The 17,535-nt window shown below is 35.4% G+C and overlaps 1 protein-coding gene across 4 annotated transcripts in view; it reads right to left on the reverse strand.

Annotated features, from left to right (window-relative positions):
- Positions 1–17,535, reverse strand: part of SAMSN1 (SAM domain, SH3 domain and nuclear localization signals 1) — a 141,818-nt gene that overhangs the window by 38,081 nt on the left and 86,202 nt on the right. The window contains exon 1 of one of the 4 annotated variants that reach the window (XM_025912896.2): positions 12,101–12,259. The exons of the other annotated variants lie outside the window; for them this stretch is intronic. Coding sequence (XP_025768681.1) covers positions 12,101–12,157 — 57 coding nt within the window. The 5' untranslated portion in view covers positions 12,158–12,259. Of the gene's footprint in view, positions 1–12,100; positions 12,260–17,535 lie in introns of those variants that run through there. 4 annotated transcript variants of the gene reach the window in all.

Consider the following 17,535-nt stretch of genomic DNA (forward strand, 5'->3'; position numbering starts at 1 on the left):
TTTCCATTTCCAGTTATAAAAATATGTATTATCTTTCCATAAATTTATAATTTGTTTTCTATTGTATGAATATTAGATTTTTTCTACTTACAACCAACTATTAAATATTTTAACTGTTTGCACATAATTATCAGCCATTTTCATCCTATAACTAAACTCCAAAAACAAATAAATACCTGTGCAAAAAATATATAAATAACTGTATAAATAATCTTCCTGTGTAGGATCTGGTTAACAAGAGAAGATAATAGTGAATATGAACATGATGGTGAAAGAAGGCAACAGTTATTTAGGAGAAGAATAATTTTCAAGTACTAATCATAACAGGCATTCCTAAATTGACCATAATCTTAAGTATCAAAATTCTGGTTTTCTTAAAAAATACCTGATTCTTCTATTCTACCTTTTTTTTTTTTAAGTTTATTTATTTATTTTGAGAGAGAGAGAGAGTAGGGGCTTGCAGAGAGGGAGAGAGAATCCCAAGCAGGCTCCACACTGTCAGTGCAGAGCCCCACACAGAGCTTGAATTCACGAACTGTGAGACCATGACCTGAGCTGAAACCAAGAGTGGGCCATTTAACCGACTCTGCCACCCAGGTGCCCCTTCTATTTTACCTTTTAATGAAATTATATCATATGCATTTTGCATAGTTTCGTTAATCTAAAAGACAAACTATTAAAAATATAAAAGAGAAATTATGTCTTCATTTTTATCAAAGGGATTTAAAAAAGAATAAGAGTAACTTACTTAAACTGAGCATTCTCTTTCTGGATCTTAGACTTATTTTTTTTTTTCTTTTCGATAATCAGAGAGAGGAAAAAAATCTTCAAAGTGCTTCATTAGCTGACACATGGTGAAAGAATATACTTTTAAGTCTATTATGATACTTTTTAACAGACTTAATAGTTAAATTTTGACTAATCTTTAGGTTCCTGAACAATTTCCTACCGTATTTACCAACCAAATGTTTATACCACTAAATTCAGTTACTCCAGTTTAAAAAATAAAAGCATCACGAAGAAGCAAATACTCATTGTTTGGGAATAATGGTTAAATAAAGGAATGCAAATTAAGTCAGGGAAACAGAATCCATTATAAACTTCCCCGTCAAATTTTCTGGAACAAAACCTGTTACTCTCATTCGTCTTCAATGTCCTCTGCATTCACGTGGCCTCTGGGTACATAATAACCTTTCTAAAGGTCTCCTCAAGGGATATTTTAGTCATGCAGTGATCTCCTTGAACACAAGTAATGACAAACAATAAGCTAATTCTCAAAAAGTTTTTTTTTTTAAGTCATTTTTACTACTTTTAAATGAGTGTGATGCATGATTTTGGTGCCCCTGATTAATGGTCACCGCCGGCCCAGCTTCTGGAGTTGTAATGTTTCCGTGAGCTTCCCTCCAGCAGAGCTCGACCATTAATCCAATGGCATATGTCAGCTCAGCAGAGCAAGGTCACTCTTCTGCTTCAAGGGGAACCTTTTTAGAAATAATAAAACTGACAGAAAGTTCTTTTTTGCATGCTTTATGCCACCTGAGGTTGAGTGCTGCAGTTAATATCATAAAGCTTATAAACATTCCCATCTCAGGCAGCACCCGCTGCCACTATGGTTAGGAATTTAAACGTTTTTTCCTTAGTAAGAACAGACATGTTTATGTGGGGCAAATATACAGTATGTAATCCCAAACAGGGAAAGAATGGGTGGGAAAAAACAGTAGTAAGTTCATGCTAGGATATTTGGAAGAGATGTTAGGGTTCTATAACTTCCTTATTATCAATTACATTCTCTTTTCAGCAAATTTGGGTTTGGCTATATAAAGATTTCAGTGTATTGAGGGGTCGATAGTGATGTTGAATGTAATAGTCGTGGTAGAAATGAACTCGGTTTATGATAATACTTAAACTTACAATATCATGTCTGACAACTGTAGAACATTTACCTTGGAAAGAATTTTCTTTCCAAAATTACAAATTTGCTGTAATTATTTGTTTTATATAGGTAATTGCTGCTTTAAAATTGATAAATAATTATAGTGAGATATTTACAATCTTAAAGTAAGTTGAAACACAGATGGCCTGAGAAAAGATGATGCCTATATATAATAACTAGTAATATAAGGAATACATACCCATAAGCAGTATAAAATTTATATATTTAATTACTCATTTTATGACTTTTCCTTATTAAAAAGTTCAATGCTGCACAACTGTAACCATTTGAAATATTCAGAAAAAAACTTCTAGAAAAAATATCTCGATTAATGCCATGTCACTATATATATTATAAAATAGAATTTACTGCAAGGTAAACCTGCTTTAAATCTTATCTCAGGAATTTAAAGTATTAAATTTAGGGAAAGTATAGAAAGGAAACATCATTATTTATATTGAGTCGTCTTCACTGTATGTATGTAGAGAAAAAGTGGTAACTCAGGCTCATCCATGCTAGGAAACCAGTTCCTTGGCCAGGTCTCCATGTCTGTCAGACCCTCACTTTATCAGGTAGAGAAGGTTTATTTTTCAAGCTTTCTGAAATAAACAATCTCTGAGGGACTGACTCATAAGCTAAACTAAAAAGGTAGCAAAAATAGCAATACCAAGTATTGATGAGGTATGAGAAATTCAACTGTCAGGAAAAATGCATATTCTTGTTGACTTAGCAAAGAATGTTCTCCCCTGGAGGAAACACTGTATGAGACACAAGATCACTGCTCACAGTTTGTTTCATCTGTGTAGTAAAAGCCACAGTAACTCGGCGGCATAAAGGGCTAGAGGCACGCACGAAGCTACGTGGCCTGAATTGCATCTCTTACCTAAGTGAGCAAGTCTGCTGAGCCAAATGGAACATTTGCTTCGGCTGATGGATGTTGTTCTGCAGACGCAGTGGCACATTTCTACTGTCCCACTCCTTTCTAGTCTTCCAGCAAAGCAAGCCCCTTTGCTAATGCTTTTCTTTTCAGACACGTTAAATCACAATGTTTGATTATCATTTTGTTTCATTACATTGTGATTCCAACAATGGTTACTTTGCTTTATGTGGGTGTTACCCAGATCTTTCTCAATGACCCATTTGTAAACTATGTCCTGGGGTAGAATCCTTCTTTAGGTGACTAATATTATCCATTAGTCATTCCACACTCATTGTACACACATTGAGACATCACAGTTATGTTCTATATGATAAGTGTTCTTGGCCATAGCCCAAGTGTAATAGGAAGCACATGGAGTCTAAAAGTCAGACAGACTGAGTTTAGGCCTCCTCGTTCCCCAACAAAAACTCCAGGGATGCAAATATACATAATAAACATCCCCTGTTCTTTTTTTTTTTTTATTTTTTTTTTAAATTTTTTTTTCAACGTTTTTATTTATTTTTGGGACAGAGAGAGACAGAGCATGAACGGGGGAGGGGCAGAGAGAGAGGGAGACACAGAATCGGAAACAGGCTCCAGGCTCTGAGCCATCCGCCCAGAGCCCGACGCGGGGCTCGAACTCACGGACCGCGAGATCGTGACCTGGCTGAAGTCGGACGCTTAACCGACTGCGCCACCCAGGCGCCCCTAAACATCCCCTGTTCTTGATGGTGACTATGGTTGGGAGAGCATAGTGGAATAAACTCTTAATAATAGTTAAGAGAAACAGTGGAGGTTGGAACAAGCACTGAGAAAACAGAACAGAAGGCGAGGTTATTAATGAAACATGTACTATGTGCTAGAAAATTTACATATGGTAATTAATTAAATCCTCACATCAATCAGATGTGACATGCTTTAATATACACTTCTCCAGATAAGCACACCGAGACTCAAAAGGGGTTTAATAAAATGTGCAATGTCCCCTGGTTAGGAAATATAAAAATAGAACCTCAAAACCAAGTCTGTATGACTATTTAATGTTTACTTATTTTTGAGAGAAAGAGAAAGACAGAGCATGAACGGGGAAGGGGCAGAGAGAGAGGGAGACACAGAATCCGAAGCAGATTCCAGTCTCTGAGCTGTCAGCACAGAGCCTGACGCAGGCCTAGAACTCACAAACTGGGATATCATGACCTGAGCCGAAGTTGCACATTTAACCAACTGAGCTACCCAGGCACCCCTTATGTGACTTTAGTTCATCTTCCCTAGTGCTCTGCCAGAATGGCCTCTGACACATTGCCATGGGCTAATTAGAGGCTTTGTTGCGGGCTTAACTGTCTGGCTAGACAGATGAATTTAGAATGTAGCCAGAAAGTCACTGGCCAAAGGGGTAGAGCAGATGTTTTACTTTTATTAGTTTTCAAATGTTTCTTAATAGGGGCTTAGTGGGATGTTGCAGACGTGAGTTTAGATGGAAAGAAAGAACAAGGAAAAAGACTGGAGAGTGTGGGTAAAAGGGAGCCACTGTAGTGAGGTCAGGGTGGCTGGCTGAATGAGGGTACTGGTCAACTGGAAGTGAAGAGGGGTAGAAGGCAATTGGAAAGAAGGAAGCAGCTGAAAACCAAATCTTCACTTTTAATTAGTAGAACTTTATGGGCTATGTTGTGAATGGAACGTGTATTCCAGACCTAATCCCTCGTACCTCAGAATGTGACTGCATTTGGAGATAGGACCTTTAAAAAGGAAATTAAGTAGAAATAGGGCTGTTCTGGTAGGCTACAATCCAATCCTCTGGCATCCTTTTAGGCAGATGAGATTTAGACACATAGAAACACCAGGGATATACATGGACGGAGGAATGAGCAAGTGAAAAGGAGCAAGCGTGGCCATCCGCAAGCCAGTGAGAGAGGCCTGGGGAGCAGATCCTTCCCTCATGACTCTCAGAGTAAGACAAACCTGCAGACACCCCGATCTTGGACTTCCAACCTCCAGAGTTGTGAGACGATATATTTCTGTTTTTGAAGTCACTCAGCCTGTGGTATTTTCTTATGGTCACCCTACCAAACCACTAGAGGCGAGATCCAGACTTCTAAGCTCATCATGTGAGGCAAGAAAGGAGACATAGCCAGCTGTGTTGACAAATGACCCTCTCTATGTATAGAAGAATCACTTCGTCTACCACTAGAGACAGCTTAAAAACCTCTTCTATTCTTATTAATCAATTCTTAATGTAGGACATTTTTGTTCTCTAAGAAGCTAATTATGAATGTCTTGTTTCTAAAAGTTCACCTAAATCCTTAACACTAGAAGGAAAGAGAAATGGATCAGTTTGGTAATGCTAAATTTGGAAACTTAGATATGTAGAGTATGGACTTAATTCCATTAGAAAAAACAAAACAAAACACAATCTTGAGGGATAATGAAGCTATTTGTCTCCAAAGCAAGGCAAGAAAAGATTAAAGAGATGTGTCTCATTCAACTGATTTGTAACAAATCCAGTGCTTTGGTAGTCAAAATAGTGACTTGTTGCTCTTCCTATAGGATATAATATCCAAATTTCCAAAGAAAGAGAGGCTACATTTTTGTCATTCTCTCAGCCATTTGTCTCCTGAACTTTCTGTATACTGTCTGGACACTGTTTTTCTCCAAGGAGAGCCAACCTAGTTGGCCCCCAATTTTTTGCTACTTGCTTGCAACACAATTTGATTATAGATTCAAAGCCTACAAAATGGGGAGGCTAGAATGAATTAGTGTTTTGGAGAAAAGTTTTCAAGGCAAAATTATTTAACTCTTTCGATTGAACATGACGAAATGAACAAATTAGTTCATCTCTTCTGATTGAAGTGCCCTAGAAATGAAAATTAAGGTCAACAGAAAATTGTATTTTGAAGAAAGAGGCAGAAAATTTTGGGACGTGGCACATCAATTTGGGGATGAATTTCTGGTGGCTATGACAGAGAAATATGGGCATTTCTCCTAGAATTGTGGGCACCAATTAGAAGCAAGAACAGTGTAGGGCAGTGGCAACCTTTCTGTTTATCATCTTTTGGTCACATGTGGTGTGGTTAAGTTTCCTGTGTATATTCAAATGGATGCAATATGTACAAAATATCCCAAATTCAGCATCTCCTCAACATCTACCCTGCCTGCTGCTCCCCTCGTGTGAGCCATCACCATCTCTTGCCTAGTTTCTGTAAAGCCTCCTAACCAGTCTCTTCTCCCTACTATGTCCAAATCTTTCAGTGTATTCGAAACACAAAAGACAGAATAACCCCTCTAAAATGTTATCCAGAACGTTTTCTCACAATCTTTCAATACTAGCTCAAATCCTTATAATGACCTGGAAGCCCTCTGTGATCCTGCTGTTTGTGAACACTCTTCCCCTTATGCACTCTGTTCCCCTGTTTCTCAAAACACTTGGGATGCTCCTGCCTCAAGGTTTTTAGACTCTATCTCTCTTCTGCCTGGAATACAACTTCCTCAGTCAAACTCGTGGTCAGCTCCTTCATTTCCTTCAGGTCCTTTTTCAAATTCCCATCCTCACCAAATCTTTCCTGGTGCCTTCCTTGTATCCTTCCTTCCCTTTTCAGCACTCATCATTACCTAGCATACTATATATTTAACATATTTATCTCGTTTATTGTATGAGGGCAAGGATCTTTGTTTTATTCACCACTATATTCTGCATATATGGTGTATATTGCCTCTAGTAAGCACTCAATAGATATTTGTTGTATTGAAGAATGAATGAATGAACGAATGGGTAAATGGATTAATAAATTACCTAAGTCTTTTGAAAAGGTTAGTAGAAAATATGTCTCCAGATGGGGTAACTAAAAATTCGTGATGCTCAGGCACATCCTATATTAGGTAATCAAAATATTTGAAGGTGGAATCCAATCATTAGTATTTCTTAAAGTTCTTCAGTAATTCAAATGTGCAACCTCGGTTGAGAACCATGGATGTGAACATCATTTCTAAACTCTGAAGTGTTCACAGGACTCCTAGGTATCTTGTTACAATATATATTCTGATGTAATAGGTTTGGGGTAGGCCAGAGAATCAGCACTTCTAACAAACTCCTAGAATGCCAAAGCTGCTAGTCTGTATGAACACACTGAGTAGCAAGCACTCAGATCCATGTTCAACTCAGCCTTGGTGGCCCTGTAAAACCCTCTAACAGGATTTCTACTCCATTTTCACCTGAATTATTTTGTTTTAGTTTGAGATCATAATCTATTTTAACTATTTCTTGGAAAACAAATGTGACATAAATACTAAGTAAATATATAATTGAAGAGCACCTTTTGGGAGATTTGGGGGGGGGGGTTGGCGAGAAATAATAACCAAAAGCAAAAAAAAAAAAAAAAAAATATATATATATATATATATATATATATATATACATATATATTTACACCCATCATTTTTAAATGGGAAATGTGAATTTAAAATATTACCTACATTGTATATCACATATCTTATTTGGGATCACATTGTTTGAAAATCCACATATTCAACTGAATTCATCTAAATTAAAGTCCAAAATTATACACCAGATGAAGAAGCAAAAAGAAGTAATGGGGGGAAATCCACAAGTTTAGAAGAAGAAACTGTCCCATATAATCTTGCAAAATTTTTTTTACTAGCAATGTTACCTTGAGTGAAATATTTCATATCTGCAGAACTGTTTTCTTTCCTGTAAATTGGGAGAAGAATGCCATAAGCCCCTTATGTAAGTGCCTGGCCTCAAGTAAACACCTGTACCTGTAAACATTTCTTCCCTTTTCTTATACCTGGTTAGATAAGAGTTAAAATGTATTTTAGCAGTCTTGATAGGAAAAGCAGTGAAGAAAGCTCTTTAATGCCACAACTACGTGTCATCCTTGTCTAGGAGCATAAATTCGCACAGCGGGCAGTGCAGTGAAAACAGCTCATAATCAACTCATCACCTCTCATCATTGCTAGGATCAGATGCAAATGGGAAAGAATGCCACTTCAGTCATTGCTAGTGAAAATTAGCTTCTGTGACACTAATGGTGTCTCATTTAGTATGTACTTTAGATTTAAAAATATGGTAAAAAAAAAAAAAAAAGGCTATTTCCAGAACTGCCATTATTCCAGTGTTTCCCTTTAAAATAACTGTGGTATTTGAATCTTCTTTACTTAAAATATCCTGAGTTAAAATTTATTAACAGATCATTAATCCCAGATGAATAAAGGCCAAGTTATCCTAATTATAGTTGCAAAGTTTCATTTGTCTATTCCTTTCCTGATTTTGAAGTTTCTACCATATTCCCTGACCTGGAACAAAGGTCTATGGTTATGTAATGGTGGGCCTCTCTAGAGAGTCTGGCATAGCATTTGCTATATTGGAGTCCTTAAAATAAAACTTAAAAATAAGTTACAGTTTGCATTTACACACATACACATAAACTTTCTTATGTGCACACTAGCAGACTTAGTGCCAAGAATAATGAAAGTACACTGCACTAAAGAGTATTTATTCCTGAACCAGGATACATAGAGTAGACTCAAGAGACTCCATTCACTTTACAAATATTTATTAGGGCCTACTACATCAAAGGTGCTATGCTAGGTGCAGGAGGGAGATACGTGGTTATACTTATCTCAGTTTTAGGCCGTTATTTTTTTTTGACAATTTGAACATGTGAATATTTAAAAAGTTATTGTGGTTTTACAATTTTAAGCATTGACAGTTGAGTGGACACCTGGAGGGATTTTATTGGTGGAAGTCTTATACCTAATCACAGACAGGAACGGGTATCTCCAACTTCCTTTCCAACTTGCAGAGGCTCTTAAGCATATGTTCTCCCTGGTTTTCATAAAATTTAGCTGGTAATTAAGACAGAAATAGAAGAAATATCTACAGTCCCTATGCTCATAATGGCAGCATAATAAGAACAGGAGTACTGGAAATTGACATATCACACACTTTTCTTTTTCATCTGAGTATGTGTCCCTGCTCAAGTTAATTAACCGTCTCTATGCCTTCTTATCCGTGCAGCTAAATAAGAGTGATTCTCTCACAGACTTGTTAGAAATATTAAATAAATTAATGTACAAAACCTGAGAACCACAGCAACTAGTATATAATATACTCACAATAAATATGGAAAACTAAAATAAAACATTTCAGATAGAGAAACAATCACAGAAAGTTATGTTCTAAAAATTAAGCATTTATAGAGTGTAATGAGATCATATCTTATCTACTCCGAATCCCAGATATGCTCAAAATTTTAAAAAATCACTAGCAGCAGTGGGCAGTAGTGATGAGAAGGCAAAAACAGACTTCAAAAAAGAAAGTACAGTACTTTGCATGTATGTTAAGCAAGGCTATTTTTGAAAGATTAATCTAAATATATAACACTTAAGCACTATTCATCAAATTTCCATGTTAATTTGAAATTTGCCTATATACACCATATAGAGTTCTGAAACACAAATTAAACTTGTTGGAATTTATTAACATTCCAGTATACATAATGGGTTTCTTTGGTAATAACTCTCCAAAGCTTTTCCAGTTTCCTTCTTGGAGTATCTCTGGTCTCACTCTCTTAGCCTCCACTATGAATCTCTTATAACCACTATGAATACTATTGGTCCTATTTATGAGCTATCTGAAGGAAAGATCTCATACCAAAAATGGAGATACAGGAATAAAAGCTGAAAATGACACATTAATGATAAAATTAAAGATGGTAAAACTGAATTTTAATGTGTGCTTTCATTTTTTTTTTTTTTGAGTCATGGACATGTCTATTGGTAAGTCTTCTGAATTTAAGAAAATAATAAATTATTACATATATAGATTTATAAAATCTATCGCTACATTTTTATATCCATGAATACTTGGAACTTTCTCACAATTGTAAGATCTATTTAAAAATACTAATAACAAAGTCCTTCTCCATTGATATCCTTTTCAAATAAACAGTTTCCTAATTTTTTATTTGAGGGAACCTTAGTTATAATATGCATTCACCATTTGAATTGTGTACTAGGTCACCTGAAATATAACCCACAGAAGTTAACATGAACTAGATACTGCAATAATAATAGTTCCCTCATTTTCAATGCTATCGCTCTTTATTTCAACATTCGCAATACAAAGCAAGCAAATCTCTCTCAGACATTCTGAAAGACTATCGTACTGACCCCCTTTAGGGGTCAGGAGAGGCAAGCTATTGTTAGGTATGTACTTAATTAGCTTAGGCTGTTATTCCCCATATTTCAGACAGATTTCTTGATGGTTCTGTTCTATTTTTCTAGACACAGATCCTCTGGTCCCTTCCAGTAGATGAAGGAATTTGCACTCTTCATTCTATTAACCATTTGTTTGTAGAGATCATCATGACATCCATTTCTACCATCTCTTAGGGATTCTGTTGGTTTTCCATAAAATACACAAAAATTATCCAGTAAAACAAATAAATGTGAATTAAAGAGGAGTTGTTTCTAAGACATAATTACAATAATTGGAAAAATATTACCTCAATATAAAAACAAAGGCTTTTGTTGACCCAAAATGTATAAAAAACACACTTGTACATATACACTCACATATCTCTAGATTTGTATAGAATGAAACCACTCATCTAAAGATAATGGGACTTCATTCACAACATAAGTTAATATGTTTCCAATGTGACTACACTCTGTGATATGTTTTATTCCTATATATAGAGAGAGAGAGTATCAGATATATTTTTGTAAATGAGTAAAGTCAGTAGGATGAACAATACCCACTTATATTTCAATAGTTTCTTCAATTAAGGGAAATGATGATGATAGACTAAACTATTATTTTGAAAATAGTTCACTGACATAATTATGATAGTAACTCACTACATAATGCAGTCCTTGTGAGATACTTTAACTTCAGAATTTAAATACCTAAAGTAAAAGTACCAATTCATATTAACTTTTATGATCCCCTTAGAACCTACTATTGTCAACTCAATATTAGTTGCATTTAATTGAGTACATTCTATATACGATCAATCTTAAATATAAAAGTAAATGATGCTTTTAGAATTTTTTTTCACTCTTTGGGAAACATGCCTTTGAATTTTTATTATATTAGGGGAAAAGATAGACATCATGATATATTATCCAGCTGTATTTTTAACTGAAGATCCCTGACTTATTTTTTAAAGATTGGAAATCATTTATTTATTAGTTTCCTTCAGACAGGTTGTATAGTAACTTGCAAAGACTTATAAAACATTGACCACTGTTCGATGCCTCATCAATCCAGAAGTTCGCAATCAATTCCCAACTCCTTTCTCTCAGAACAAGTGCCAAGCAAATACAGACCAATAATAGATAATAAGTCAGTCCTTTAAAAAGACATCTGAACTCAGTTATAGCTCATTCACAGATAGATTAAGAATGTTATTTATCTAAGGAACTCAAGAAATGTAAACGTATTGGAGAAAACCTTTGACACCAGTACTTCATGGTTTCTTTCACATGATTAATGAAACTAATTTAGAGTTCCACAATAGAATCTAAACTTTGTTATCTCATGCTGTACTTTTTGGTAAGTGGCAATTATTGTCAAGACAAAGGCTAGCATAATGTTCCAAATAGAAACAATTAGGCAAATCTATCAATATATGGAGTTTTGGTGCTTCCTAAAATATAACCCAATCCACTCTCTAGTATAATGTTAGTTCAAGCAAGAGTGGGAAACATAATCTTTTCAACAAGCTATCATATTTTAATACAAAAAAATGAAAAAAATCAAGTGCTCAGCCAAATCCTCTCTATTTACAATCTTCTCATAATTAAAAGTAATATGAGAGCTGAACCCATAAGGGATAAATTGCATTCAGTTAAATAGACATTGACAAATTTATAGTTATGAAAAATGTTCAAGAATATTTCATAATATCCACCTTTCAAGCAGAGACCACCAATTGATTTCCACGAACTTGGATCTGAGCTCCAACTTCAGTTACAAATGTAAATGATCAAATATACACTATAAGGTAAAATTACAGAAACAATAATTGTCATGTATTATTTAACCTCTAAGTTTTCAACTCATTGTTTTTCACACCTGCCACGAGGCCTTTGACCCTAGGGTTGAATTAATTTATAACTGACAGCTAAGAACAATGTGTGTGTGTGTGTGTGTGTGTGTGTGTGTGTGTGTATTCTAGTGTATTCTATTAAATGGTTTGGTTTTATGTAACTGTGTATAGTTACCTTACCTTTGGTTTTTGATGTTTCTCCTTCTCTGAAGCATTGGATGGTTTTCTCTTCAACATTTTCAATTCAGACTACTCCAAGTGTGTGCACTTCCTGTTGTTACAGAAACAACTGAAGGCTGTCAGCAGTGTGCGTCTATGATGTACAGCAGATAAGTTTGAGCCCAGTGACCTGCCACTTCCTCCTTTTTGGTCAGGATATGACCTCACAACTACATGGGTAAAGGTTTTTGGTTTTTTTTAATGGTAATTCTTTGGTAACTCTTTAATGTTCTGTATTTGCTATAGTCTGAGGTAGATTCCTAAATCTCACACTTCCACATGCCTTTAGGCATAAAACTATATGATAGAGAATATTATCTCATTTATCTCCCATAAAACTATATGATACAGAATATTCATGATAGTCAGTTTTATACTTCTAAGTAAACTTTGTTATAAGATGAAATAAACTAGACTTTATGAAATACTAATCCTACTTAAAGTGTATATGCATATACTCAAAAGTAGAGCATGGATGAAATTAATATAAATAGGAATATGACTTCAGAATTAATTGATTATGCATATTGTTACTTTTTAAACACATTACTATGTTGTAAAGCCTTGATTAATGTGAAAATCAGTTAAACAGAACCCTGAATTAACCAGATGTCTTTCTGCTACAAACGATAATGCCATATCCTGATAACTGCTATTCCAGGGATGGTCCAATGGATCAATGGTACATTCACATGAAGCATCCAGTGTCTCAATTTAATAGACCTGGAATAGGGCTAACATGGCTTAGAAAGACTTTTCTCATCAAAATAAATGGTGTAATATTTTTACTATAGTGTCAAAACCAAGATACCCAGAAAGTAAAAGCAAGAAGTTCAAGCTTTCTTGTTGATGAGGGATTTACCAAAGGGAGCCTTGTGGAATGTCTAAAATTCCAGTTCTAGTAAAACAGGCTTGTTAAAATCAACCTAGCTTTCCATTTATAAAACTCCGGGGTTGAAAAGCAATGGTGTCATATTCTTAATTAGCAGCTTCTCTAGGTAAAAATCAGCTGACTCTATTTCTCAGTCTTCCCTCATATCTCTGAGCCCCTCCCCCCGAGGCCCAGTTCTAAGTATTCAAATTTCACTAATCATTTAACAAATATTAAATTAAACGTTGTGTGCTGTTTGACAGTATATCATACCTCTTGATTAGCTTAAAATTATATATGTCCTATAATAGAATTAAAGAAATACACTTAAGGTTATGATTAATATGCTTCTTCCATGAGATATTAAGAGCACAATTCTATCTTTAGGAGTTATCAGACTGGCATTTTCAAAATAACAGTGAGGACTCTGAGGTTGGGTAATTCCCTAGAAGTATGGCTTAGGTGAAGGCAGTGACCTAAGTGTATTTTCATTTCATCTTTTCAGGAATTGAAAGTCATAACAATATATTCCTTAACAGAAACATTTGCCTCACTTTTTTTACCTGTGAATAGAAGTTTAATTCAGTTGTGGAGTTCAATCAACAATATGAGAATGATAATATTTTCACTTACTACAGTAATAGAGTTTTAGTGAGAGTAAAAGCGAATACCAATAAAGAGCATACTTATCATATGACTTAACATTTAAATACTGTTTTATGTCAAGAAACGTTTGTGGACCTTGAAGTATGAGATTTCAAATTATACTTCTACAGTGATAACTAAAGACTAGAGAACACTCACATTCATGGTGACATACATGAGCTAGACTATATGCAGTTTTAAAAAGTGTTACACTCAAGTAATTTGATAAAAACTCAATTTATGATCTCTAGGCACTTTACCATCATTAACACTATCAGAAATATTTTAAAATGTAAGTAAAACAGGAATATTTTCTTTCAGAATTACAAATGGGAGAAGCAATTTTCTCTTTCTTTTTTTAAAAGTTTATTGATTTATTTTGAGAGTCAAGAGTGAGCTGGGGAAGGGCAGAGAGAGAGAGAGAGAGAATCTCAAGCAGGCTCCACACTGTCAGCACAGAGCCTGATGTGGGGCTTGAACTCATGAACTGGGAGATCATGACCTAAGCTAAAATCTAGAGTCAGACGCCTAACCAACTGAGTCACCCAGGTGCCCTGAGAAGCAATTTTCTAACCTCTACCTCTACTACTCAGGAAAACTGTTTTCTGAGGATTAAAAACATCTCAAGTCCTATCATAGTCTGTTAAACAACTTGTTCCTCAAAATATCTCAGGTGGTAAGGTAGCAAATTTTTTTTTTATCAATTATCTACTATGTTTTGGAATTCTGGGGCCACCAAGACATTTAATTAGTGACCAGAATGACCCAGAAAATTCAAAAGTCAAAGGTGCAATAAGAATGGGGTAAAGAGTAACTCTTGAGCACATCTAACTCCCTATCATGATTAAACCACTAAGCCACATGTTGCTTAAGACTTGTTCTGAAGCAGGGAAATTGCAAAACAGCAGTCTGGGTGCTTTGTTTTTACAAATTACCTTAATGGTCTTAGAAGCCAGGCAGGGCAAAGCAAGGTTGGGACTTTGTGACATACATATTACTATTTCTGCGTCATAGGTTGTGTCAAAATTTTAGAGAAACTGCAATCAAATAACGGTTATTGGGATGTAGATGTTATGAGAAAACAGAGTGCGACTATAAAGAGTTGTTTTCGGTAGTTCAACAAATATTTATTGGTGGATTGCTACAACATGAATTATCAAATTCAAATCAGAAAAGAATAGGTAAAAGAAAATGTGGTCTGATGCCTTTCATTCTGATATCTTGATTGCCTGATGGCCTCTGTCTCTTTGTTCCCTGTCATCAGGTTGAAGACTGAAATTTGTAATGTTTGGATTAATCCTAGTCTATACTTTAAAGACACATATATTTTTTTCAATGGAAGGAGGGTTTCCAAATCTTTTAAAATGGAACAATAATCCCCACACCCCCTTAATGTGTACACCTCCAACATGTGGACTCATTCACAGTAAATCTAAAGCTTCCATGTGTTACTGGGGCAACCATGACCGAAAGCGATTTAAGTAACTAACCTAAAATACTCCTGACTATACCTCAAATGTATTGTTGGAGGGGGACAACAGAGAAACATCTAAGAACTTGAAAAATAAGAGAAGTGAGATTGTTATCATGAAGTACAACTCTGAAGTTCATATTTAATGTAAGATAGAATCCTTATCTTATAGAAAAAATGGATTGTATTCCATGTAGATCTACAGACTTTAGTCACTTAACGATAAAGAAAAGAAGGAGTCAATCATAAAAACACATTAAACTTGATAGTTCTGCTTTTCTTTCTGGCTCCTTGGAGCAGGTTTCTCTTTACAGATGGGGAAGAAAAGTTTATAGAAAGAAGCCCAGTGGGGCTGCTCTGTTCTTGCCTGTTTATGGCTTGCTAGAAGTGGAGATCCTACACTATCATACAAATTCCAACTCTACACAGGATTTCTTGAAGCAAACGCACATATCGATCTGATGATGTTCTTGCAGATCTTTACTGAATAATTTGGTTGGTAGTTTCAAAGTCATATAGCCATATGTATATAGCCATATACAACATATTGGGGTTGACTTATTCTTACAATATGATGGATAAAACACCTCCTTGTTTACACTCGGGTGTTTATAGAGAAATCGTGATATGGGTATTCCCTCATACCTACAGTGGGGATGAAGGGGAGGGGCGGCTGGGGAGAATGGTGGATTTTCTGTGAATCTTCTACATTTCCTAGCTCTCTGAGGTCATTTACCAGGGTCTCTGGAGTCCCTATTTACTAACCCTTTTCTGTAAGGGACCCACCCCCTTCCCTAAACTCTTGAAATCCCTTCTAATGTCTTTCTAGTTGAAAAGTCTTACAGTGGCTTTTCTGCTTTTCCCAGTGACTTGCTTTATGGAATGATGAAGAGTTTTTGAGGAGATACTTGAAAGAAGAGAAAATTCTGATCCTACTAACAGCACGTGTTAAGAAGCTATAGCAGTTTGTTTTTCTCAGGGAGGCCTGAAATTAAGCATATGTATCCCAAGGATTAATTTTCTTCCAAGAACCCATATGGAATCCATATGAGAAATTCACATTTCACCTATTAATTTCTCCTTGTGATATGATGCCCTGACTGAGTTTTATTACAGAGTTCTCATACCTTCATTAACAGTGATGGAGGTGATGGCCAAACCACTTAGAAGGTGGGAGGAAGTCTTAATTTATTTTGCCCCGCATAGAGAAAGAAGTGTAACAGAGGCAAATATTTGGTAGTACCCACTCAAGCCCCTGGGTTCAAGAAAGAGAGCTTCAGTAAACCTCGAGCATCTTAATTCTCTAACAAGATAATCCATCATGCGGAGATGGATGCATCAAGCAATTTTAGCTGGATTTCATATTTTTATGAAACTACTATTTTTTTTATTTTTTCTAACTACTTTCTATTTTTTATTTTTATATTTTTTCTAACTACTTCTCTTTATTTTATTTTTATTTTGAGCTCAAAGAGTAACCTTTAAATGATGAGTGAATTCCTTGGGTAGGTCTGCCCACAGAAGGCAAATGTATTGTTCATACGGACATCAAATACCTGAGACACTGCAGTCGTATTTCTTAGTATAAGTTAATGAATTGCTATGCTGATTGATCAGAGTATATCCCAAAAAAGGATCCACTCTTGGTATGCTCAAACATTATCCTTCCGAGATAGGAGAGCAGCTGGTCAGGCCCTAGAGATCCTGGGAAGTCTCTTGAGAGAGAGCCTGGGCCTGCAACATTATTTCATATTTTAAATTTCCCACAAGATAATTGAGAATCTTATCTCATTATCTCGGTTGTAGAAGAAATAGAGGAATGAGATAAGCAAAAAGGACCAATGATCTAAGATGAGTGGGGAACGTAAAGAATCATACAGTAAGAAACTGTCTTGAAAGAGACAAAGAACTTAGATTATATCTGTGCATGGCAAGATGTTGGAAAACAACATAAAAGAAGACTTAGTAAGCAAAAAGTGAGGTGTACCAGTTCCAAAGTAACAAAAATACTTAGGGAAGCTTAGTTTGAGATAAGTGCAAACTATTCAGATTATTCGATAGATTATAAATATATACTAAGTAGTCACCATTAGTAATGATAAAATAAAATTTCATCTATTTATGATTCAAAGTTATAATAAATACTAATAGAGTAATCTTAGTTTCAAAGTTAAAAATAATGAATATCAGTTTTGAGTGATTATACGGCTGCCATTATGCTGAGTACTTCAGTCATATTTTCCATGTAATCCTCAGAAAATCTCCATAAGCTGCTCTAACGTTGTCAACCTCAACTTCCAGGTGAAGTTAGGTTTGGTGTCCAGTTTGCCTAGCTGGAAGTGGTGGGATCAGGATTTAAACCAAAGCCTCAGCTCATAACCATAATTCTCTATCATAGTTATGCACTGG

This window comes from Puma concolor, chromosome C2, assembly GCF_028749965.1.
Source record: "Puma concolor isolate L17-30 chromosome C2, mPumCon1.1.hap2, whole genome shotgun sequence".
NCBI classification, from domain to species: Eukaryota; Metazoa; Chordata; class Mammalia; order Carnivora; family Felidae; genus Puma; species Puma concolor.